This window comes from Saccopteryx leptura, chromosome 5, assembly GCF_036850995.1.
Source record: "Saccopteryx leptura isolate mSacLep1 chromosome 5, mSacLep1_pri_phased_curated, whole genome shotgun sequence".
Classification (NCBI taxonomy): domain Eukaryota; kingdom Metazoa; phylum Chordata; class Mammalia; order Chiroptera; family Emballonuridae; genus Saccopteryx; species Saccopteryx leptura.
The window spans coordinates 68,239,360-68,266,455 of record NC_089507.1 but is presented as its reverse complement, the minus strand read 5'-3'; the positions used below and the strand labels follow the sequence as shown (position 1 = coordinate 68,266,455).

The window sequence follows — 27,096 nt, the reverse complement described above, 5'->3', positions numbered from 1 at the left end:
TATCAGCAGCCTAATGTGTGTCACAATATATTAAGAGTAAAAGTAGAAAAAAAATAAGTCATATTCCTGTGATGATTTTGGATGATACAATAAGGAAAAATATATTTGAATAAATATGGTTGGACCTGGATATACACAAAGACATTAACAAAACAGTAAAATGTATGAATAACTATTATTAGGTATAGATGAAGTCTTTCCCCTTTAATGCCTCTAGGCTTTCAATTACTTCCTTTTCCTAATCTTCTGTACTCTCTTATATTCTACCTTTTGCAATTATTTAACCCTTCCTCCACACCACTTTGCTTTGTATTTTTACTCCCTACTCTTCCACCATATCACTGTCTAAAAAAGTTTCTTCTTCTTCTATTAAGTAATATGAATGATGGTGAAATACAAACAAGGTTCCCAATTCTTAGTAAATATGCTCAAGGGAGCAGCAAGGCTCTATCAGGCTTCCCCAAACTAAGGCCTGCGGGCCACATGCGGCCCTCCGAGGCCGTTTATCCGGCCCCCCACCACACTTCCAGAAGGGGCACCTCTTTCAGTGGTGGTCAGTGAGAGGAGCACTGTATGTGGCGGCCCTCCAATGGTCTGAGGGACAGTGAACTGGTCCCCTGTGTAAAAAGTTTGGGGACCCCTGCGAATGGCTAGAGAGCTTACTGCTTTGCTTTGGAACTGTCAGTCACAATAAAGTCATCATCTACTTAATCATTGTGAGGTTCACATATAGGCATATTGCATTTTTGGAGAAATGTAGGTTGTTGCTCCTGTTACTAACAACCATCAGCTAGCTGTCTTGAGTGTTACGCATCTTGATAATACCTGAGTTCAAGTCTTGGTTTATTGGGTATTTTCTGAGGAGAGTAAAACATGGTACAAATGGTATCTTCTTGACTCTTGGTTGCCTCCTGTTGATTTTGTGACTGTGTTAATACTATGTTGCTCAGAGTCTGATGTAAAGCAGAACTCCAGCTCATCCTGGCTGGAGCTTTCACTACGTCTTCTTCTCCACTAGCACTGCTGTTACTGTAACTGTCTCTCCTGGATGAGGATGTGCACTGTTTCTTGCTTTTGTCAGATACTTCATTTTCATCTGAGCTGGTGCCTTGCCCCACACACGCTGCTTGAGTAGGGTCTTTACCGGTGTTTGGAAGCACCTGTGCGGGGGAATGCAGTGGCGTCTGTAATGGACACATTTAAAGAGATCAGAGTTTGACAACTTGTATTAACTTCAGAACACTTGGTTGAAAATGAACATGCCAAACAAAAACACTTCCGACTAAAATATTCAATTATATTTTGATAATTTAAGTAATGTTTATTAGGGAAGAATCACATATAAAAATAACAACTGCAAACACTATACAACTTATACTTTAAATCAGAAAGAGGTATAGTATATATTCTATTTTATCCTGATTTTAAAATGTAAGTTTTTATGAGTATTTTCTGAGGTCTTAAATATGCTTCAGTAACAACTGCATAAAACAGAAAGAATCCTACAGATGGTGTACCTTTAACTTATTTCAGAATTCTTTTATTGGATACAGAGTTGTTTCTAGCTTTGCATTATTATTAGAAATCTAGAACTTCTTTGTATGTAAACTTTCACCAGAGTTTCTTATTATTTCCTTGTAGTTTTCTATACAATAGAAATAGGATGTTCTAAATCATCACACAAGATACATTGGAAGGCCTTATTAAGTATTTCAAGATTGCTTTCCATAAATACTGTATTAACTTATAAATTCATCGAGAGAGTTCCACCAGTTCCTAACTGGTGCCTCAAATCAGTGTAGTTTCTTAAAATATTATTTATAATGCACCTACAGAAGTGTTACTTTCCTATTAATGTTCTTTTAACATTCCCCCCTCTGATATAAGAATTAAAGTTTCTGGGCAGTGACACCTAGGGTCATGTTCACTGGAAATGGAACACTATATTTTAAGTCGACAGGCCAAAGGCTGTCTTTCTTCATTTGTATTCTTCTTCTATATATGGATTCTTACCCATCAGTATATAATTTACAAATAACCATCAAAATAGATTTTGGATCCTTTAGCTATTTCTTAACATAAGAAAAGGAAATGAACAAACATATATTGTTTACTCGACTGCAGTATTAAAAATAAAGGCAAAAAAAAATCTCCTTTTTATCTAATCTAGCTCAGCATGAGGATTATGTTTCTCAATTTGGTTCAATGAAGAAATAAAGAAAAGTTTTTATTGTTACCATTATTTTATGTCTTTTTCTACTCATGCCTAGAAAACAAATTCTAAAATCCCAGAATCTTAGAATCCAAGAATTGAAAGGGAGAGGAGAGAAAGTGAATTGAATTACTTTATATTACAAATATAGAATGTACTCAGCGGTTAAGTGACACACACAAGATAACACTCTTAGTTGAAGTAACTGGGATAAAACCCAGGAGATCATGCAATGATGAAATTATTACAGCTGAATTAATCACTCAATTGATATTCTATAAAAATATAAATTACTTTTTACAAGTCTCACCAAAAGAGCAGGGTCGATTTCCGGTAGCACACCAGGTGGAGGTCTACAGAGAAGCAAGGATACCTCTGGGGAAGTCCCTCTGAGAGCAGATATAACTTCCTGGGGGTACCAAGAAGGATACATGAAGCTACAGTTAAACCACCATGACCAAATCATTCTAAAAGGCCAATCTATCTCACCATTTAAAATGCTATACTCCACATGCTGAAGGCTCACCTGTTGAGACAGTCCTTTCAAAGAGGCTCCATTCACTTTCAAGATAACATCACCCACATCAATTTTTCCACTTTCTGCTGCTGGCTGTCCAGGAAAGAGTTTTTTAACCCTTACTATGCTGGTATTCATTTGCTCAGGTATAAGATTATCTTCTCGAGAAAAACTGAATCCTAGGCCTGAGCTATTTTTAAACAATTTTACCTCAAATGTATTCTCTGCAGAAAAAAGATATAAAAAATATTCTTAACATGTTATATATACACACAAACATATATATTTTCAGATACATTTTAAAATTTTTATTTACTGATTTGAGAGACAGAGAGAGAGAAAGGAAGGAAGAGAAAAATCGATTTGTTGTTCACTTATTTATGCATGAATTCATTGGTTTATTCTTTTTAAAAATCTGTTTCTTTCATTGATTGATTTTAGAGATATAAAGTGAGTTAGGGAAAGAGAAGGAAGTATTCATTTGTTGCTCCACCTAGTTGCACAATCATAGGTCACTTCCTCTCTTTGCCCTGACTGCGGATCAAACCTGCAACGTTGCTATATCCGGATGACGCTCCAACCAGCTGAGCAACCCGGCCAGGGCTAGACACTTTTTAAAAAGCCTCTCTTCCTACCATATTTCCAGCCTTATATACACTTAGTGCACTCTTATTCTTTAAGCAAATCCTGTTTCACACTCTATCAATTAAAAACCTAACCCTAATAAACTAAGCTGCATGAACTAACAGCTTGAACAGAAAAGAGGATTTTGAAATCAGGGTTTTGAAATAAAATTATGTTTTAATCTTATGTGTTTTAAAAGACTGTAGGATAACACACACAAAAAAGACAAAATCAGGAAAGGAGAAGAAAAGAGAAATTGAGGCATGCAATGAGAGGGCAATGATGAGAACAAGACAAATGTCAGAGAAGGGCATGGGGAAGATGACATTCTGATGTTTTGGTACAAAATAATATAATCCAATAAAATATAATGACAAACAAAAAATATTTTTAAACAATAATCAGAACATAAAACAACATATTTAAAGAAAGAATGATAGAGGAAGAATATAGGGCAGGGAGATCAAGTGGGCATTATTATTATTTTTGCAAGAGAGAGAGAGAGAGAGAGAGAGAGAGAGAAAGAGACAGAAAGGGAGAGAGATGAGAAGCATCAACTCATAGTTGTGGCACCTTAGTTGCTCATTGATTGTTTTCTTATATGTGCCTTGATTGGGGGGCTCTAGCTGAGCCAGTGACCCCTTGCTCAAGCCAGCAACCTTTGGGCTTCAAGCCAGTGACCTTTGGGCTCAAACCAGTGACCTCAGAGTTCAAACCTGGGTCCTCAGTATCCCAGGCCGACGCTTTATCCACTGTGCCAGCACCTGGTCAGGCTCAAGAGGGCATTCTAATTTTACTTTCATACTCAGAAAAAATATAGGCTAGGTTATTTTTTCTCCTTATTTTGGGGACTAATTCAGAGTTGCTAACATTTCTATTAAAGAATAATTTAAAATAAAAGACAAACAATGACTATATACCATCACCATCATTTATAAAGTAAAATACATTTATGCCCTTTAAAAGAAAGATAGGCTCTGGCCAGAGAGCTCAGCTGGTTACAGTATCAACCGGATATGCCAAGATTGAGAGTTCAATATCCGGTCAGGGCACATATAAGAATCAACCAATGACGGCATGAATAAGTGGAACAACAAATCGATGTTTCTCTCTCTCTTAAGTCAATAAATAAAAACTTTGTAAAAAAGGAAGATGAATGAAATATGAGAATAAAGGGGACTTCTGTATTATGAACAGACTTATCATTAGGAAAAGCTCACTATTACGTCATCCTTAATTTTCATATTTTACTACCAATTTGTGGTATATCCAAGGGCTCTCAAAGTATATAAGAAAACCCAGTATCCGGGGGCTATTAGGTGCATTTCTACTCAGTGTTAGCTTGTCAAGTCCATAGAATTAAATAGAAATATAGAAAAAGTCAAGGTTTCATATGGGGTTAAAGCCATTTTCAGCAGTTTTTATATACAGTGGTCTCACGCCTATCACGGGGATTAGGTTCCAGAATCCCCCATGATAGGCAAAAATCCAGGAAGTAGCATCTTAAATTTATTTTATTATTTATATAATTTTAAGGCTTTATAAACCCTCCCCACAGTCTTACAAACCTTTCCCACACTTATTTTGCAGCAAAAATAATCAAAATAAATATATAAAAATACCTATATACCGCAAAATCCCACGATATAGCAAAAAATCTGATACAAAATGAGATATATACAATTTTAAAATCTGTGATACAGTGAGCCTGCGAAAAGTGAACTGCGATATGGCGAGGGACAACTGTATTATTTCCCTTAAAAATATGATTTTGAAGTTTGAATAGTACTTAAGGTACTATTATATAACCATAATCTATTTCATGCATGACATCATTATCCAAAGTCTTTCAGATTCTAAAAGCAGCAAATATGTCTTTTTTAAAAATTCAGTGTAGTGCTGCATTAGATTATCTATAGAATAATTAAAGAGACTTAGGCATGAATTGTGATCCAACATGCAAAATTCAAATTCTGAGTAAGCCCAGAATAAGTGAAAATTGAGACGACAGTGTCCCAAGGCCTGACCTTCAGTGACAAAGCTGTAGTCTTTGACAGGAGTCATTTTCTTCATTTTTTCTGAGCCTTGACCTTGGCCACCTGGATCTGAGAGGGGGTACGGTGCAGTTACAGAGCTGTGTTCTTTGGATGTTGGAGACTGTCCCTTTTCTAACAAGAGATGGACCAACTGGACAAATAAAAAGCACTTCATTAATAAGAATGATAAGAAAGTAGATACTTTGTATAATTGATGATGAAATCATTTCAAGTAAGTATTTGGTCAACCAAAATATAGGTAGACAGAGAGAAAAAAATTAAGTGACAAAAGCAAGGGGTTGAAAATTTCAAAATCAAGTTTTTATTATTTTTTGTATAAAAAGATAATTAGAAAAATTCTATTATAAAAATAACAAACATTGGATTAAAATTACTACTGTATTATAATATAAAAACCATTATAAATAATTGGCTAAACTCTCTGACTCAGAATGTATTTGAGCAAAATGAATTTAGCCTTTGGGATCAAGAATGACTAGAAGTGAAAATAACTATTGGTGGATGCTGACAAAAATTTTTAAAAATGCAATCTCCATCATTCCTCATGTCAGATCTCTGCTAATATTAGGGCTAAATGGGATACAGAAAGACAATTTCCTCAGGAGAGAAAACCTCTGTTATAACACTTGCTTCTTAATATGGAAGAAAAAAAAATACTAGGATATCAGGATTGGTTTCTTTTTGTTTTCTTTACAAAACAAAACAAAACAAAACAAAAAAACGAGGCAGGAAAGGAGAGGGATGAGAAACATCAACCTGTAGTCGTGTCACTTTAGTTGTTCATGGACTACCTCTCATATGTGCTTTGGCCAGGGGCTCCAGCTGAGCCAGGGACTCCTTGCTCAAGCTATCAACCTTGGGCTTCAAGCCAGTGGCTTTTGAGTTCAAGCTAGCGACCATGGGGTCATGTTCATGATCCCATGCTTAAGCTGGTGAGCCTGCGCTAAAGCCAGATGAGCCCAAGCTCAAGCCGGCGATCTTGGGGGTTTGAACCTGGGACCTCAGCATCCCAAGTTGATGCTCTATCCACTGTGCCACCACCAGTCAGGTTGTTTCTTGACTAACAAGTTGGATATCTCTATGACATTGATATTATTCTCACATTATTCTGTTCTTCTAAGGCATCTTAAAAATGTGGCATAATGAGCTGTTACCTGTCCTGTATTCCTCAGGGTTTCCACAGCTTGCTTATGGGTAGCTCCTTCCAGACTAACTCCATTGACAGCGAGGACACGATCACCTATAAAACAGGCATTCATTTTGAAGAAAACAAATCATAAAACCTTGTAGTCTTGTTTTGTATTACTTTGTTTAGAGACTGAGACAAATTCTGGACAAAACTGTGTCATACAATAGTTTCTTTAATTTCCCAATTCTATGGTTAATCTTAGGTGCATTTTAGAATAAGATATTGTACATATTACAAAATTGATTTAAATCCTGGTAAATGATAAACTGAACTACAAATGTAGAACAACTGGAGAGAACTAACTTAGATCTAATTAGAAATATTGGCCCTGGCTGGTTGGCTCAGTGGTACAGTGTTAGCTCAGTGTATGGATGATCCCAGGTTTGATTCCCGGCCAGGGTACACAGGAAAAGCACCCATATGCATCTCCACCCCTCCCCTTCTCGCTTTTCTCTCTCTCTTCCTTGCATCCGTGGCTTGATTGGAGCAAATTTGTCCTGGGAGCTGAACATGGCTCCATGGCCTGTGCCTCAGGCGCTAAGAAGAGTTCGGTTGCTTAGCAATGGAGCAATGTCCCAGATGGACAGAGAGCATCATTCCCTAGTAGGCATCCTGGGTGGATCCCGGTTGCGGCGCATGTGGGAGTCAGTTTGTCTATCTCCCCTCCTCTCAATGAATTAAAAAAAATGTGTATGTCAGTGTTTTTACAAAGGTACCATCCTCTCCCATTTCCTGGTAATCTGTTTCTTAGAAAGTACAAAACATGAATTAAAACACTGTCAAGATATTTTCTGATACTAGAGAATAAGTTGGAAAGAAGAGTTTTTGGAATGACATCAAGGAGTCTTGAAAATTTGTATATGTTCTTATTTTATATTACAAAAAATTTTAAGGTCTATATCAAAATTTTAATTTATTTGTTGAAGTGGAAATCCTGTATATAATTCCCATACACATACACAAGCACTCTACCTTTGTGAATTCTACCATCGAACTCTGCTGCTCCCTTGGGAATCACAGCTTTCACATAAATGCCGCCATGTCTGACACTGGTATTAACACCCCCCTAAGTGGGAAAAGACAAGTATAATAATATTAAAAAAAAAATTTAAATTTATTTTTAGAGAGAGGGGAGAGAGAGAGAAAGAAGAGGGAGGAGCAGGAAACATCAACTCCCATATGTGCCTTGACTGGGCAAGCCCAGGGTTTGAATCGGCGACCTCAGAATTCCAGGTTGACGATTTATCCACTGTGCCACCACAGGTCAGGCAATAACATTTTGTAATACAAAAAAGTTCATACTTCATTTTTCAAATCTGAGACCAAGAAAACATTCAATTTATCAGCGAAAGCAGCCACAGCATGTCAGCACATGCAATTATTTCAATGCCCAAGGATATTTTCAGTTAAATTTTCCAAATGTTAAAGAAGTTACTTTTTAGGTGAATTCCTTATTCAGAAAATAACAACATGCCAGATCTTAATCATATGAAGAATTACTCTTCCTTTGTTAGGTCTATACCATGCATTATGAGCAAGCAGAAAGCATAATCCATCTCTATGTAAAATTAGTGTGAGAACTGTCAGAAAAAACAGCATATGGAATAATATACTACTGATCATATTTGCTTATCTAAAAGCAAATCTTATGAGTCAAAGACTTTTTTTTTCATTTTGAAAGGTTTTGGTAGAGAAGTTTGCTTATAGTTTAGATGAGAGATAATGAGTAGATTCTCTATCTCACATGGACATACAGCTTTTATTTCCCTTGAAAACAGAAAGATAAAATTCAAAAGAAGTTAAGGGCAAAAGGAAAGAGTAATACTTTTTAAAGTGCTAGCAATTTTTGTCTTCTTTTTGATACTGATATATTAATAGTGCTATTTCTTCAGTGTTTCTAAAATGCTTTCATAATTAATATCCTTCAAATATCATGCATAATAATGTTACCATTTAGGGTATAGTATATTCATTAACAGATTTTTGCAAGAAGCCTATGCTCATATTGTAACTACTGTAGCAATACATATATATTCTGTAACCTGTAATTTTAAAATACTAATTGTGTTTATAAAGAGAAATGGCATATCCATTAGACTTGAACTGTTTATGATGTACGTTAAAATGTATTATTCCATGCTCATGCAAAAGCCATCAAATGCATATAAAGCGTACTTATTTATTTTATATTTTCCAAGTCTTATGTCAGTTTAAGCAAGTGTGAAATCCATGGAGGAAAGGTAGCATTTAATTTCTTTAAACCACAGGAAAAAGTGACTAGTACACTCAAAATTTGAAAAATGTTTTATATATGGTTCAATTTTTAATTTTGGAAGTATTTGACAGGTTTCACTTTTGCAGCAAAATAATTCAGTTAATCAACTGGAATACATGAGGCTGTTGGAAGTGGAGAAGAGAAAACACTGAAAACCTTGTCGAACAGTACCGTGACACTTATCCCCAAGCTGTTAGCATTTTTAGCCAGTTCGACCTCAAAGATATCTCCAGGTTTAGGAGGTGATGAAGGACAAGTTTTAAAATTCATTTTGTTGGATGTATTCATTGAGGAGGAAGATTCCTTAACAAAGAAAAACAAACAAAAGGATTTCTTGTTAGACTTAAAATGAATTACTACTGGATGATTCAATATATATTTTTTTTTTGAGAAAAATTAAGAAAAAACAAGATACTAAGGGACAGAGTGAATTAAAAAATCAAGAGGTTTGGAAGAGATCTTCAAGATCATCTAACCCAATACCTTCATATTTTATGGTTGAAGAAATTGAGGTCTGGGAGGTTAAAGGGCTTGCTTCAGGTCAAACAGCTAGATATGGCTAAGGGAAGCCCAGAGCCCAGTTCAAACCTGGCTTTATAATCCTTGTCCAATGCTTTTTATACTCTTGAATTTGGAAAGTATTCTCATTTCCTTTTTAAAAAGTCAATATATATTAAGCAGTAGCGAGAGAGGGGGAGAGAGAGAGAGAGAGAGAGAGAGAGAGAGAGAGAGGAGACAGGAAAAGAGAGAGATGGGAAGCATCAATTTGTTGTTGCAGCACTTCAGTTGTTCACTGATTGCTTTCTCATATGTGCCTTGTGCTTTGACAGGGTGGTGGTGGGGAACTACAGCTGAGCCAGTGACCCCTTGCTCAAGCCAGCAACCATGGGGTCATGTCTATGATCCCACGCTCAAGTCAGCGACACCGCTTTAAAGCCAGATAAGTCCGTGCTCAAGCTGGCAAACTCGGGGTTTCAAACCTGGGTTCTTAGCATCCCAGGTCGATGCTCTATCCACTGTGCCTCTGCCTGATCAGGCTAAGCAGCAGCTTTTAACTTAGTAGTTTTTAAAATGATTAGGCTTCATGTTTACTTTGTTTATGTTTACAAATCCAACATCAATATAACCACAACAGCTGAGCTCCATTTATAAAGGCATAATCCTCTTTATGAGAAATGTTGGTTTTTCAGTTAAAAAGAAAGGAGTTAGGGTTCTTTTCTGAATTTGTTTAAATTTATATCATTTCTAGGAAATAAGAAATTTTCCATATTGTTGTTTTTGTTATTATTATTGTTATACATCCAGAACTTCAGAAGAATTTAGGTTATCAATAATAAGGTCAACTGGTCATTCCATGAACTATTTAAGAACATTATTTTTCATGTATTAAATTCTCATAACACAAATTATGCAAGATATAAACAATTTGTAGAAAATACTTATAATCTGATTATTAATTCTTTTGTATTATCAGGTAACAAATTGTCAGAATAATAGCCATTTTAGAGTTAGTATTCAAAGCTGCTAATTTCTCTGAAAGTTAGCATCAAATGCATTAGCAGTTAGTAGCATATTATACAAATGATTCCTCCTTTCCAGAATAATATAAGTAGTTCACTGTAGAGTATTCCACTCTGTAACATATTTGCTGTTGTTTGTTTTGTTAAATTAAAAAGAAAATATTCAAATTAGACTATGCCTTTTTTGACTCTTGATGGTCCTGACTGCTGGAGTAAGTGGCTTCATCCATGTCTGAGTCTCCACGATCGGAGTAATCTGGTGCATCAGGAATGCCTGGTTTTCTCGCTTTGCTCTGGTTACTGTCAGTAGAAGTCCTCTTCTTCTCAGTGGCTTTGGATATCACAGACAGGGAAGGGCTGCCACACTGGGATTCCTGCCAGGTTCGGTCACCTACGTGGCTAGCAAAGAAACCATTCACCTGGCTCTGGGACAAACTGACACTCTCAGTCCTGGAATCTTGAGAACTCAGGCTTCCTTCCCGCAGCGCCCCAGACAGCCCAAAAGAGCCTTCTGACACGAGCCTCGGGATACCATGTGGCCAGCGGTGATCTTCAGAAGAATCTATAGCAGGGTCTTGCATGTAGGAAGGTTTTTTCATGTAACTTTTCATGCCATTGGCAGTGTGCACAGGCGTAGATGGCGCTGTAAGTCAAAATCCATCAAGGAAAATAACAGGTTAGTGACACACACACAATGCTCCGATGATTGTTGGAGGATTTTACACAGGACAACACACACACACACTGGACCTAGGGCCTGAAACCATGACAAGAACCCAACAAATGCAGTAGATGCTTTCTATTTCTTTTGTTCCTTCCTCTGGTCATTCTTGAGCAATTTCTTTTTTTATTTTATTTTATTTTATTTTATTTTATTTTATTTATTTATTTTTTTTACAGAGGCAGAGATAGACAGGGACAGACAGACAGGAATGGAGAGAGATGAGAAGCATCAATCATCAGTTTCTCGTTGCGCATTGCGACTTCTTAGTTGTTCATTGATTGCTTTCTCACATGTGCCTTGACCGTGGGCCTTCAGCAGACCGAGTAACCCCCTGCTGGAGCCAGCGACCTTGGGTCCAAGCTGGTGAGCTCTTTGCTCAAGCCAGATGAGCCTGCGCTCAAGCTGGCGACCTCGGGGTCTCGAACCTGGGTCCTTCCACATCCCAGTCCGGCGCTCTATCCACTGCGCCACCACCTGGTCAGGCTCTTGAGCAATTTCTATTGACATGTGTACCCCCTTCACCTCGGCTCCCTATTTCCTGATTAATGCATTTTAATGCAGTTTTCTACCTGTTTGCCTGACAAAAATGAGGACTGAAGTCCTGGCCGGTTGGCTCAGTGGTAGAGCGTCGGCCTGGCGTGCAGGAGTCCCGGGTTCAATTCCTGGCCAGGGCACAGAGGAGAAGCATTCATCTGCTTTTCCACCCCTCCCCCTCTCCTTCCTCTGTCTCTCTCTTCCCCTCCCACAGCCAAGGCTCCATTGGAACAAAGTTGGCCCAGGCACTGAGGATGGCTGTGGCCTCTGCCTCAGGCGCTAGAATGGCTCTAGTTGCAACAGAGAGATGCCCCAGATGGGCCGGGTGAATCCCGGTCAGGCGCATGTGGGAGTCTGACTGCCTCCCTGTTTCCAACTTCAGAAAAAATACAAAAAAAAAAAAAAAAAAGAGGACTGATAATTTCTCACACTACTGATGGCGTGAAGAACACTGTCGTATCTAGTTGGTAGACTGTAAATTGATAAGACTTGTGTGGCACTGGCTGGTTGGCTCAGTGGCAGAGTGTTGGCCCAGTGTGTGGAAGTCCCAGGTTTGATTCCAGGTCAGGGTACACAGGAGAAGTGACCTTCTGCTTCTCCATCCCTTTCCTTTGTCTCTCTCTCTCTCTTTTCTTCTCTCTCCCTCCCACAGCCATGGCTTGAATGGTTTGAGCAAGTTGGCCCCAGGTGCTGAGGATGGCTCCATGGCCTTGCTTCAGGCACTGAAATAACTCAGTTGCCAGCAATAGCGTAGTGGCCCCAGATGGGCAGAGCATCACCCTATAGGAGGGTTGCTGGGTGGATCCTGATCAGGGAGCATGTGGGAGTCTGCATCTCTGCCTCTCTGCCTCTCACTTAATTAAAAAACATTTTCTTTTTTTTTTTTTTCATTTTTCTGAAGCTGGAAACAGGGAGAGACAGTCAGACAGACTCCCGCATGCGCCCGACCAGGATTCACCCGGCACGCCCACCATGGGGCGACGCTCTGCCCAACCCGGGCGTCGCCATGTTGCAACAAGAGCCACTCTAGCGCCTGAGGCAGAGGCCACAGAGCCATCCCCAGCGCCCGGGCCATCCTTGCTCCATGGGAGGGGAAGAGAGAGACAGAGAGGAAAGCGTGGCAGAGGGGTGGAGAAGCAAATGGGCGCTTCTCCTGTGTGCCCTGGCCGGGAATCGAACCCGGGTCCTCCGCACGCTAGGCCGACGCTCTACCACTGAGCCAACCGGCCAGGGCAAAAACATTTTCAATTGTAATCATCTTCCTTTGCCTAAGATGACTAGACTACAATTAGATGATAAACTCTTGGGCAGTGACAGCTTTTTTAAATCTGTTGTTTGTTCACAGTAAAAAAGTGCTGAAAATATTACTTATATATGTACATATTATATATATATACACATAACACATATATAATATTTAGTAAATAAAAAAAGAAACCACAGTCACTATATCTAAACTTAATTTTCACCTAATATATATATTACTAATTATTTTATATATTCCCAGTATTTTTGGGATGAAAATAATTTACATATATCTAGCACATCAATGTTTTTTAAAAATACTGTTACGAATCTCATCTGAAACTTACATTTAAGTTCTTAATATGTACCTAGCAATGTGCTAATTTTTCACATGCATTATCTTATTTAATTTTCAGTCTACAAGGTAAACACTTTTATACTAATCATTTGGTATATGAGTAGTGAGGCTTAGAGCAAGTTCAAGTTATTTACTCAAGATATAGTGTTAAGTGGTGGAGAGAGAATCTGACTCTAGACTCTGGAGCCCCTTCCACTGCCTACAGGACTGGACCGGATTGGACTGCACTGCACCACACTGCACAGTGTTGGACTGGGCTGCACTGCACTGCACAGCGTTGGACTGGACTGCACTGCACTGCACTGCACAGCGTTGGACTGGGCTTCACTGCACTGCACAGCGTTGGACTGGACTGCACCGCACCACACTGCACAGCGTTGGACTGGGCTGCACTGCACTGCACAGCGTTGGACTGGACTGCACCGCACCACACTGCACAGCGTTGGACTGGACTGCACCGCACCACACTGCACAGCGTTGGACTGGGCTGCACTGCACTGCACAGCGTTGGACTGGACTGCACCGCACCACACTGCACAGCGTTGGACTGGGCTGCACTGCACTGCACAGCGTTGGACTGGACTGCACCGCACCACACTGCACAGCGTTGGACTGGACTGCACTGCACAGCGTTGGACTGGACTGCACCGCACCACACTGCACAGTGTTGGACTGGGCTGCACTGCACTGCACAGCGTTGGACTGGACTGCACCGCACCACACAGTGTTGGACTGGGCTGCACTGCACTGCACTGCACAGCGTTGGACTGGACTGCACTGCACCACACTGCACAGTGTTGGACTGCACTGCACCACACTGCACAGCGTTGGACTGGGCTGCACTGCACTGCACAGCGTTGGACTGGACTGGACTGCACCACACTGCACAGTGTTGGACCGCACTGCACCACACTGCACAGCGTTGGACTGGACTGCACTGCACCACACTGCACAGTGTTGGACTGGGCTGCACTGCACTGCACAGCGTTGGACTGGACTGCACTGCACTGCACTGCACAGCGTTGGACTGGGCTTCACTGCACTGCACTGCACTGCACTGCAAGCGTGGTATATGCTTCTTTCACAAACACTGCCCTACCACTCGATCCTTGTAACCACTCTGAGTCAAGCAGACAAGGCAGGCCTGAGATCTCTTTAAGAAGAAAAACAAAATAACCGTGGCTCAAAGGACTTAAGTGATAGAGCTAGTACATGGCTTGGGCATGGCTCAAACTTAAGTCATCTGATGTTCATCAAGTGGGTTATCTCCCACAACATGCTAATGGCAGGGATTGAGACAAAATGATATGGTCTTGTTTTTAATTTCTAGTATGTTATCTTTTCCTTTTTATAATCTGCTTCAGAACAGGACTTCATAGATACTATATTTCTATCTGTCGTGTTTTATATTACATAGGCAATGGTAAAGAATTTCATTTCTGATTTGGCCTAGGTGATGGAAAACACCAGGTACTCAGGAGAATTTTCTTAAGTGAAATCAGTTTTGCACAACAAATCCATTTTTAGTTAGATATAGTTGACCTCTGAGCAGATCTGTGGCTGGAGGCTGCGGATGTGGAGGGCTGATCGTATGCATTGATCTACACCATATTATATAGGGACTTGAGCATTGTCAAGTTGGGTAACCATGATGGTTCTGGAACCAATCACCTATGGGAAGACAACTGGAGTTTTTGGAGAGTCAAAAGTTATACAAGGATTTTAAACTGTGCATCCCTAACCCTTGGATTATTCAAGGGTCAACTCTATTACTAAAGAGGAACAAAATGGAAAATCTTGGAAGTAATAATTCAAAAAGTTATACTGATCTATAAAATGAAAACAACTGGAACTATAATTTTAAAATTTCCAGAAAGGAAAGAAGCAGCTTAAATCTGGCTCACTGGGCCAAGGTATTGAATTTCTTGTAAAAATGAAACAGAATATAGTTGAGACATTTATATTACCTTTGGACATCTTTTCTTTTGGCTGAGAGATAACAAGTGTTACATCTTCAGGTGCGTTTCGCAAAATTTCAATTGCAACATGGTGGCTAACTCCCTCTAAACTCACACTATTTACAGATATCAAGCGGTCTCCTGTAAAAATAAACAATTCAGTATTTTCAATGACAAAGAGAAATTCACGCAAAATAACAGAAACAGCACACCTCCCATTATTTTTGTTTTGCCCAAATTCCAGTTTTGACATTTGTGCAAATTTGTGCTGATCAGTAAGTACTTAGGGAATTACTTAATGTAAAGTACCTGGCTTTAAGCATCCATCCAAGTCAGCTGGTCCTCCAGGAGTAACTGAACTAATAAATACACCTAGATCCAGTCTTCCCATCTTCTCCCCACCAATAATTTGAAATCCTGTGAAATAGCACATTTAAAAAACATATTCGTTATACTGGTGCTTTCAGTTACTAGTGATTAGCCTGTTTGACACATAGTAGAAGTGTGGAGGCTGTCAGAGCAAATATGATTAATAGGGAACACATGTGAGATGGAACTATTAAATTTAGTAAAAGTATTGCTTAATAGCATTTCCTGACCGGGAGAATAGGTAGGGTGAAGGGTTGTGGGTGAGTGGCCAGTGCCCTGATCAGATGTAGGTTATGCCTCAATGCCAACGCTATGCTCTAGACCAGTGACTTTCAGTCTTTTTCATCTCATGGCACATACAAACCAATTACTAAAACTCTGAGGCACACCAAAAATATATTTTTTGCTAATCTGGCAAAAAAATTAGGTATAATTTTTATTCATTCATACTGGATGGCTATTGTGTTGGCTGTTGCCATATTTTTCTTTGACACTCTAAGGGAAAAGAAGTCATGATGCTATAGACTTTAAGAATCTCACAGTGGGAATCTGGGTTCATCCGATACCAGCAGCCTCCACCATGCCACCGAAGTTCAACGCCAATGAGATCAAAGTCGTATACCTGAGGTGCATGGTGGAGAAGTTGGTGCCACATCTGCCCTGGCCCCCAAGACTGCCCATGTGGGGCCTGTCCCCAGAAAAGATTGGTGGTGACATCGCCAAAGCAACTGGTGATTGGAAAGGTCTGAGGATTACAGTGAAACTGACCATTCAGAACAGAGAGGCCAGACTGAGGTAGTGCCTTCTGCCTCCTCTGATCATCAAAGCCCTTAGAGAACCACCACGAGACAGAGAGAAACAAAAATATTAAGCACAGTGGAAATATCACTTTTGATGAGATTGTCAACACTGCCTGACAGATGCGGCACTGATCTTTACCTAGAGAACTCTCTGGAACCATTAGAGAGATTCTGGGGACAGCCCAGTCTGTGGGCTGCAATGTTGGTGGCCGTCACCCTCATAAGATCATAGATGACGTCAATAGTGGTGCAGTGGAATGCCCAGCCAGTTAAGAACTACGAAGGAAAATGTTTCAATTAAAGATGACTTGACAACCAAAACAGAATCTCAGCGACTCACCTAAGCCATACTTGGCATCTTTCTTTAGGTTCACCAAGGTGATCTCCCTCTCTGGTGAAGATACTATGCTCCATCTTTTGTGCAGCACATCTATTGAAAATGTATGATTTTAAAATGAAATCATCATAACATGCCCAGACATTAAGACTGTCTGCTCGTTTCAATTTAAATGTTAACAAAGCTCATTAACAGATTGCTCAACTACTATAAAATTACATTTTAAATAATACAATGATATCATCTTATGTTTTGATACTTTACAGGACTGTATGTTATCACGTTTATTCCTTATAAATGATTCTCTGCGAAATAAGTGTGCTTCACTTAGAAATTAGTAAGTATATCTCAAGAAGTTAAATGAGTTGAACGGGTTTGCTCAGCTAGTACTGGCAAGAGCCGAACCTTCAATGTAGGTTTTCTGACTCTGCATTGCATCACATCGCCATTGTCTTCCTGAATTTGACAATGCTCAATATGTTAAGTTTCCTACTAATAAGTGGTTGACATTTTTATTTATAATAAGCAAAATATTCATGGTAAGTCCTAGAGTTAAATAGCAATAAAAAGAGATGATTTTTAAAAATCTCATCAATAATGACTTGGCTAGCCCATTTACAGTATAAAGGACTTTCATTTATTTCTTATTTGTGGAACAATCTCATAAAGTAGGTAAAGAGATTTTTAATACTTATTTGTGGATGAGAAATTACAGTTCATGACTTGTTCAACAATACAAATAGTTTTATTGCCTAGCAAAATGAGATTAAGTCAGTACTTAGTAAATTCTAGTTAAATACTACTATTAAATTTATTTCCATTTGAGGTTTTTTTTTAAGTACATTGATCATTCAAAAATATCTCATAAATTAAACCAATGAATGTTACTTAACTGTCATTTTAATAACAAACATTACTTCATTCACTTAACAATCCAATCATTTGACACACACAGACACACACTTTTCTTGTTATGAGCTGAATTGTGACCCTTCTCCCTGCCACTTCTCAATTTATATGTTGAAGCCCTAACTCAACCTCAGAATTTGACCATATTTGGAGACAGGTTTTTAAAGAATTCAGATATAATGAAGTATTTAGGGCAGGCCCTAATCTAACATGGCTTGTGTCCTTATAGAGGGAATTTGAATCCAGACGTGTGCACACAGAGGGAAGACCCCACGCAAAGACAGAGAGAAAGATGGCCATCAATAATACATTACAAGGAGGAAGGCCTGAAAAGAGATCAATGTTGCTAACACCTTGATTTCAGACTACTTGTCTCCAAAACTGTGAGATAATAAATTTGTTGTTTAAGCCACCTAACTTATAGAACCTTGCAAATTAATATACTTGATGTCAACTGTAATTTGATAGTGCAAACTACTCTGTGTATGAGGTGGTAGTGATAAATGAGTTCAACACACTCAGGTAGTTTTGTAAATTAAACTTTTTTTTTTAAGATTTATTGATTTTATAGAAAGAAGAGGGAGTTGGTGGAGCGAGAAGTATCAGCTCAAAGTTGCTTCACTTTAGTTGTTCACTGTCCAATGTGCTTTGACCAGGCAAGGCCAGGGTTTCAAACTGGCAACTTCAGCATTCCAGGTTGATGCTCTATCCACTGCGCCACCACAGGCCAGTGTAAATGAAATCTTCATCTTCATCTCTACATAGTTCTTAAGCATACTGAAGCTTTTTTGAAAAATAGAGATTATCTGCCAACATATGATTTACCCATGGATTTAAAACTGTATTGTGCTATAAAACAAGTAGTGACTTTATTGTACACATATATCAATGCTTAAATGATGTGATACACTTCCCATTTAGAAATAAGCTCCTTTAATTTTGGAAAATAAAAACAATCATTTGCTCTCTGAGGTAAATTATCCTTCTCCCTTAAACACTAAGTATTAGTGCAAGTTTGCTACCTCCTGTAGTATACATGTCCCTGTTTTGTATTTTCTCTTTTGACCAAAATTCAGTTATAAACTTAGTTATAATCAATAAAAGTAACAGTAATTCAGTATTCTTAATTAATTTATTGAGATCTCTTCTTCAAATCACTGGATAATGATGTGAAGAGCCTCAATATATATTAGGTACATATGTTTAAGTATAAACTCCATAGTGAGTTAATGCCTAGCTTAATATTATCATTCAAGCATCCAAGATGCTTTTATCCTAAAATAAGTAACTCTAATTTTCAGCTAAATCAAATACAAAATACAGCAGGAAAAAACCCATAAAATAAAACAAATAAAAGAGTGAGGTCATATTAGGTATTTAAATGTAAACTTTTGTTACCATTGTGAAGACAAAGTCCTTTACTTTTACAGTTTTTGCCTTCAGTTATAAAACTGATATTCTTAATGTTCCTAAGGATTATCTGCTAGAAGTCAAAGCTGTTGATTCAAAAAATAAAAATGTCATTATCTTTATTTTCATCTCCAACACAGGCACTAACAAGACTGGTTATTTATATTACTTATTTGGCTAATAATTACTTATTTGGCTAGGTAAACATTATTGGATTACACACACACACACACACACACACACACACACACACACACTAAATGTGCAGTATTTTTGCTAATTTACTTTCCTAACTAGAAGCAGCAGATTAAGCTCTATAGTCAAGGATTTACCAGTGAAGTTTAAGCATTCATTTACTGACTTACTCTTTAATCCGTCAAATGTTTACTGAACAATTTTCCTGTCAAAGTTCCTCACTAGGTAATTAGGGAACATAAAATGAGATAATGTATATGAAAGCTGCTAGCACAGTAAATGTGACCTGAATCAGATCAAATCTTTACTAGACAAGCAAAGAGCTAGCCTGACTGATAAAGAGAATGTTAAGACATTTAGTGAAATAGTTGCACAGCGAAGAAATGAGTCAGGCCAAAAGAAAGGACCTTCTTCCTGCTAGAAATAAAGAAGACTGCAAGGAAACAGGTTAGGATTTAAAATTTTATTATATTTATTTTATTTATTTTGGGGGGGAGTTAGGATTTTAATAAGTGGATTATGGAGACAGTTGTAAAGCAACAAGTAAGGCATTAGCAAAAGTTGAGAGGGAACAATGGCAAAAAGTTCTAGGGAAATGCCATAGATCAGTTTGTCGAGAGGACAAGACTTGAGTAAGGTGGAACTGAATATTCTTTCCAAAAGGGAAGCTTTGCTAATTCACTCTTTTTAACAGTGATGCCTCCCCCAGTCATCCCCATATAAAGTGACTTATTAGTGTGAGGACAGAGGAAAGAAAAATGTTGGTGTGCAACTAACTACATGACACTAGATAGTACTGTGCACGTGCCAAGTTTGGTTTTTTTTGTTTTTTGTTTTTTACAGAGACAGAGAGAGAGTCAGAGAGAGGGATAGATAGGGATAGACAGGAATGGAGATGAGAAGCATCAGTCATCAGTTTTTCATTGCAACACCTTAGTTGTTCATTGATTGCTTTCTCATATGTGCCTTGACTGTGGGGCTACAGCAGACCGAGTAACCCCTTGCTGGAGCCAGCAACCTTGGATCCAAGCTGGTGAGCTTTGCTCAAACCAGATGAGCCTGTGCTCAAGCTGGCGACCTCGGGGTCTCGAACCTGGGTCCTCCGCATCCCAGTCCGACGCTCTATCCACTGCGCCACCACCTGGTCAGGCCACATGCCAAGATTTTACGTATCTTTGTATTACACTTACATAGATGCCCATATAGTTTTCCACTGGTTTAAAAGAGAGGGAGGAGAAAGTATCTGAGGGTATATAATATGTAACAATTAAATTTAAAGGTACTTACAGAATTTAATGAGGACCAATAGAATTTATGAAGTTCCGAAAGTGTGGTAGTAGATATATCAGGTACAAAGGCATTCCTGAGCTATTGTAATTTCTTTTTTTAAAAAAAAATTTATTTATTCATTTTAGAGAGAAGAGAGAGAGAGGAGAGAAGTGTGTGTGTGTGTGTGTGGGGGGGGGGAGCAGGAAGCATCAACTTCCATTCGTGCCTTGACCAGGCAAGCCCAGGGTTTCGAACTGGCGACCTCAGCACTCCAGGTAGAATGGTTTTATCCACTGAGCCACCACAGGTCAGATTTAGCTATTTTAATTACTATAGGGAAACAGACATTCAGGTATAAACATTCAAGGAGCACTCATCTTTAAATCCCTAAAAAATTTTTAATTTACATTAATATACTCTATGACCCAGCAAATCCTGCAAATATTCTAAAGTAAAAAAGAGCCTCAACTTGAGACTTCCGCTTCTCTGAGTAAAACATGCTGAGTTACCGCATCACTATCAGTGTCAGTCTCAATGTTACCGAGACAGGAGCTTAATACACTAAATGTATATATAATTTAGAAATAAAATGCATACCCTCTTTGCATTGGAGACCGTTGTTCCAATGCTGCCTTTCTTATCTCAGAAGCCTCATGTAGACATCCATAGTCCATAACTAGATTAACTGTCGATACTAATGATAAATATATCTATGAATAAATTAATTGAATTTCCCAGTAAGATCATATTTCTAGTAAGGCCAAAGCCATGTATGAATCAAAAATATCTTTTTTGTAAGCAAAACTAATTTATTGGTTATAAATATAAACCCTTGTCAACTATGAGGCATTTACATGCTATTAATTCTAAAATTAACTGGACAACAGGTAGAGAAAGCCCTGGATAAATCTATTACTCACCCTAGGAAAAAAAGACCCAAATTCCGGGGATGATGGGTCAGTAGCACTATAAGGTATAAAAACAAGAGGTATTTTTGATTGTTATACTACTAACATAATAACTGCTCCAGTGGTACGTATGGAGGATCAGAATGGAAACTTTGGTGTTTTATTTCTGTGCCAGTACTAAATAGCTCAGTGTTTGGAGCCAGTAACATCTTGGGGACTCATTTAACTCATCCATAAAATGAAAATACTTGTTTTGGGTAAACTCTTAAGTTCTTCTTTGTACAATTTATTACTGGGAATTAAGACTGCCCTTACAGATAATAATCAGCCTGACCAGTGGTGGTGCAGTAGACACACTGTTGATCTGGGAAGCTGAGGTCCTAGATTCAAAACCCCAAGGTTGCTGGCTTGAGCACAGTTCATTGACATGGTCCCATGGTCGTTAGCTTGAGCAAGAGGTCACTGGCTGGGCTGGAGTCCATCCTACCTCCCACTCCAGTCACGTGGGCACGTATGAGAGGTAATCAATGAACAACAACTAAGGTGCCGCAATTACAAATTGATGCTTCTCATCTCTCTCCCTTTCTGTCTCTCCCGCTGCTAAATAATAATAATAATAATAATAATAATAATAGTAAATATAATCAATTTTAATATTGGGGAAAAGGACTTCTTTTCCTGTTTGCACCAAGTCCTCTGCATCAGAATAACTTATTTTACAGGATGTTTTTTGTTTTTTTGCATTTGTTTTTGTTGAGTGACCACAGTTTTGGGTTTGGACAGGAAGGAAGGTGACAACTCTAGGTAAAAGTTACTTTTCAATGTATAAAACCTTTAATTAAAGTAAAATGGGAAATACTGAAAACCAATTTTACCTAATTCTTGTAAAGTACTATAGTTTTGTTTTCACTCTCTTAAGAATATAAGAAGTATGTTGTTAGAAAGATTAAACAATCTTTTTTTTTTGAAATTACAATTAAAAAATTGGAATCCTTTCCATATCTGTTTTATGAGATTAGAAGATTCATGCCTTTTTTATTTTCTCTTTCAAGTTTCACTTTCTTTAAGGGTTTCTGAAAGTCCTAACAGGTTCAGATTAAATTTTGTTTGGTCACTGTATTAACTGATAAATAATTCAATATTGATTGATGCTCACTTCTAATAATCTTGACCAGCAAGGAAGAACATTGAAATTAGAATAAGAGGTCATATATTTGATTATTTGATTCATGGGCAAGTAATTAATTTTTTTTTAGCATGAGAGAAAGAGAGAGAGAGAGAGAGACAGGAAGGGAGAGAGATGTGAAGCATCAACTCATAGTTGTGGCACTTCAGTTGTTCATTTATTACTTTATTATTATTATTATTATTATTATTATTTGTATTTTTCTGAAGCTGGAGACAGTCAGACAGACTCCCGCATGCGCCTGACTGGGATCCACCCGGCACGCCCACCAGGGGCGATGCTCTGCCCCTCCGGGGCATCGCTCTGCCGCGACCAGAGCCACTCTAGCGCCTGGGGCAGAGGCCAAGGAGCCATCCCCAGTGCCCTGGCCATCTTTGCTCCAATGGAGCCTTGGCTGCGGGAGGGGAAGAGAGAGACAGAGAGGAAGGGGGGGTGGGGTGGAGAAGCAAATGGGCGCTTCTCCTATGCGCCCTGGCAGGGAATCGAACCCGGTTCCCCCGCACGCCAGGCCGACGCTCTACCGCTGAGCCAACCGGCCAGGGCCCATTTATTACTTTCTTATATGTGCCTTGACTGGAGGGTTCTAGCTGAGCCAGTGATCCCTTGCTCAAGCCAGAGACCTTGAGTTCAAGCCAGAGAGCCTGTGCATAAGCTGGAAGAGCCAGCACTCACGCCAGTGACCTCGGGGTTTCAAACCCAGGTAACTCAGTGTCCCAGGTCGATGCTCTATCCACTGTGCCGCTGCCTGGTCAGACAGTACTTCAATTTGTAATTACCAGTTACCTCATTTGAAAAAACATGTTTGCCATGATTTGTTATGTGAAAACTCAATTTTCAAAAGAACACTAATTCAGGACTGACTAGGCAGACTCAAAGCGAAACCAAAGAAACCATAGACTTGCCTATAAGACAACTGGGCAGACATCCATAGGAAGGTAGATCCACTCTTCCACTGTAGTGGACGGGTGGGAAGATGAAGTTTCTAAAGGTTTAAATAGAGAAACTACCCTGCACATGCTGCTCATGCGGTATCTAATGTAAATTCATCTTCTTTTCCATCAGAAGCTAGGTTAAAACACATTTCAAGTTCTTATCCTTGAATAAATTATTATATAGCTTCTTTAAGTAGTTTAGCTGGTAGAAATAATACATATGAATATATTGATAATTAGGCATTTCTATGCTAGGAGACAGTTTAAAGAGTGGATTAGAGCATGGGCTTTGGAAACAGACTTCTGCATTCAAATCATAGAACGGGCATTTGCTGGGTCTATGGCCTTCTGTACACTTCAGGCTCTCAATGGGCTGGTTTCTCATTTGTGAAAAGGAAATAATATCATCACCTGCCTCATAGGGTTGTTGTGGAGATTAAATAAGGACTAAACATAAAGTGTTTGGAACAGAGTAAAGCACTCAATAACGGTCAGTTAATAATTACCACCATTATAGACATTTTAGTAATTGAGCTATTTAGTCACACATATTCTAAATTCAGTCCTTGTAAGACACTTGATTATCATAAACACACACACACACACACACACACACACACACACACACACACACCAGGGCCTTAGTAACTCAGGTCCAAATATAAGTTCACTAACATTTTCTTTATTGATATGCCCTCAGATTTTTAAAAATTAACGTTTTTTAAATAATCATTGAAAAAATTCCTACATTTGCTATGAGTAATTAAAATCTTGTGTATATTTTTATGTTATGACACAGTGTTACTTCCAACACAAATTTTCCTCTCTCAAAGACCTGGTATATGTATATCTTTTAGAAAATAAGAATTATAGAAAATAGCATGCTAGTGTTTGACAGTTGATCTATAAAAACAGTTTTATCTGGTTCAACCTACTCTTATGCTTTTATTTTTGTCTTGGTTTTCAGGCAAATAACAACTAAATTTAAAGCTTCATCAAATTTAATTATATTAAAACATTTGATTAGCATTATTTGCTTCTTTTGCATCAGATTCTGAATATTTAAAACTCAAGAGTTTGACAGGAAGACCAAAGCATTTTTGGAGAAAAGTAGTATATGCATAATAATAAAACTTTTTACCCATGAAAGGTGCTAGAAAGATCAAATAAGATAATGTCCATTAAAGTATTTTATAACCTAAAGTCTAAGAATTTTGAATCCACTGACTTTGAAGTCACTGTACAAAATTTCTTCCCATAACTGTGTTTCGTCTTAAGACTTCTTCTAAACTATAAATCTCAGTATTTTAAGACTTCAAATTCTTCCTATAGTACTTAGGCTAAAGACTCAAAGCTAGTTCCGATTTAGTTCTCGAGGTCCAACCTTGTCCTTACAAGTTCACCATACCAAGATTCAGGCAGCACCCTGGACCTATCATGTCTCTGACCCACTACACCCTTGGCCTGGAATGCTTGTCCACGTCAAGCCACCTGAATAAGGCCTTTCAAGGTCAAGCACCTCTTTAAAATAACCACCTAAGTTAAAAGTCTTTTTAATCAAAATTACCTGTCACCTGAATTATCTTAGCTTTCCAATTAATGTCCATATCTTTAATTTGTTAGTTCTCTAGTTCATTGGTGTTAGCCTAAATTATAGGTCCCAGCACATTGCTACAATGCTACAAAATACAGCTCTCCTTGACTCGAATATAAGGTCTAAAATCCTTGGCATGCACTTGTAGACACTTCCTTATTAGGGTTAAGACCAACTCATAAAATACACGAGACAAAATATGATGGAAAAGGGGGAAAACATTTTATAAACCTACCATTTTCTTTTAAGGGTACTTGGGATGAAGAATTTCCAGAACTATGCAAAGTCATTCCTGTGGTATAAATTAAATTATTAGACAGTTTATAAAGTGGTCAGATACTAGATACAGAAGTAATTTCTTCTGATAAATTCATAAAAAGCAATAAAACATTAAGGTAGCAATATTTTCTTTTATTTATATTCAGAAAAATATGTCTTTCCACAATGGGCTTATTTACTATTTTTAATGTCCAAGTTAAGCATATCAACTTGCTTTGTAGAAAAAATTTAAACACAAATGTATTGTTTCTGACAGTGACATTTTGATATGCCAAATATCAAATGATGAAACTGAAATTAGTTTTAAAAACATTTGTTCAAATGTTAAAAGAAAATCCAATATTCAATAAAAATGAATAATATTAATCAAAAGACAAATGCAGAAAATAAATTTTCTTTCATGGGTAAGATTTATTTATCTGTGCTCTTCTATGGAATATTTATATCTGATATGTGATGAGTTTTTAGGTAGACCAAACCCTTCAGTTAAAAGAGCTTAGACTCTATAAGAGATCCTGTTACAGTGAATATACTTTGAAAAGCATTTTCTAAAAGCCCTAATCAGTGTCTTCTGAGGTTATTTTGAACATATAAAAGGTAACGAATAGTATAAAATCTTGCACTTTATCTGTTTAAAGATTTTTAAAATTAATTCAATTAAAATTGATGATAGCATCATCTCTGAAAGGCGTGGAAGCCTTGTTAATTAAAGCAATGCTGCTTCCTGTAAATCTGTATCCACTACAGTGTAGAGTTCTTTTTTGACTTCACTTAACTCCACATCTCCCCAATCCAACTACAAGATAACTTTCCGTATTTGGAGTTAGAACATCAAACTTTGGTCTAAGGGAGAGATAATTAGTATCATTTGGTTGAACAACAGCAGAAGAGGGTTATTCTTGGTTTTTCCTTTGTCTCCCTAGCTGCTTCCTATTTGGAGCAATCTTTCGGACCTCTGTGCTTAAATATCGACTCTTCTACAAGAATGACTCTGTGCATGTCCCTATTAAGGTGCATAAAACAATAGGAAACCTGAACTATTTTACCTTATAAGGTAGTGTGAGTTCATAAACATACAACTTCTATACCTATTCATAGGCCCCAACTAGCTGGGAGAATCTGAAACTCTTTAATCAACTAGAAATTTCTACCTGCCAACCATAGCACATAAAATTATGTTTTAAAGACAATTCTATTCATGCTAAGCTGAAAGTACCCTAAATATACCTTTCTTTAAAAGAAAATACAGCATGAGTGGCGTTTGCTCACACAGCTTGTAAGGAAAGCCCAGGAAGAGCATGCAAAGCCGTGGGTTCTCCTGGGAACACTGTCAGGCTTGTAACTGCCACCAAGAGAAAGCTAACTAGTAGCCTGTGCCATGAAGCAATCACTTGTTAAATCACTTTTTGATTTGACTTGGTACATTTTAAGTAGCCTGTAATTTTATATTCACAAACAGTTTTGGCAATTAGGATACAGAACCAAAAGTAATTTCTTGGTAAATTACATTCTCTTGTACACTTCACTATGAGCACCAGCACCATATTGGGTGGGGGGAGAGAAGAGGTAGGCTTGTTTATGCTGACCTATAACATATGCTTGACCAGGGTCTTCAAAAGGTGAGTCTGATTCATGTTTCCTCCTTTCAGGACTTCTATTTAAACTTGCAACAGACTTTGAACTAAAGAGGGAAAA

General features: G+C 38.1%; 1 protein-coding gene and 1 pseudogene across 5 annotated transcripts in view; one reads left to right on the top strand and one right to left on the bottom strand.

The window, feature by feature from the left end:
* The window catches only part of PTPN13 (protein tyrosine phosphatase non-receptor type 13), a 213,712-nt gene that overhangs the window by 41,036 nt on the left and 145,580 nt on the right, over nt 1-27,096 (bottom strand). For 2 of the 5 annotated variants that reach the window (XM_066387091.1, XM_066387094.1), the window contains 13 exons: nt 26,988-27,082; nt 25,358-25,414; nt 16,723-16,812; nt 15,523-15,630; nt 15,223-15,354; nt 10,574-11,037; nt 9,046-9,177; nt 7,572-7,665; nt 6,565-6,650; nt 5,381-5,540; nt 2,739-2,953; nt 2,523-2,621; nt 826-1,184 (listed from right to left, as the gene is read on the bottom strand). In XM_066387091.1, the coding sequence (XP_066243188.1) occupies nt 826-1,184; nt 2,523-2,621; nt 2,739-2,953; nt 5,381-5,540; nt 6,565-6,650; nt 7,572-7,665; nt 9,046-9,177; nt 10,574-11,037; nt 15,223-15,354; nt 15,523-15,630; nt 16,723-16,812; nt 25,358-25,414; nt 26,988-27,082 (2,091 nt within the window). The remainder of the gene's footprint in view (nt 1-825; nt 1,185-2,522; nt 2,622-2,738; nt 2,954-5,380; nt 5,541-6,564; nt 6,651-7,571; nt 7,666-9,045; nt 9,178-10,573; nt 11,038-15,222; nt 15,355-15,522; nt 15,631-16,722; nt 16,813-25,357; nt 25,415-26,987; nt 27,083-27,096) is intronic. The other 3 variants (XM_066387092.1, XM_066387093.1, XM_066387095.1) reach the window with 3 other exon arrangements.
* LOC136406269 (large ribosomal subunit protein uL11-like) lies at nt 16,142-16,655 on the top strand (annotated as a pseudogene).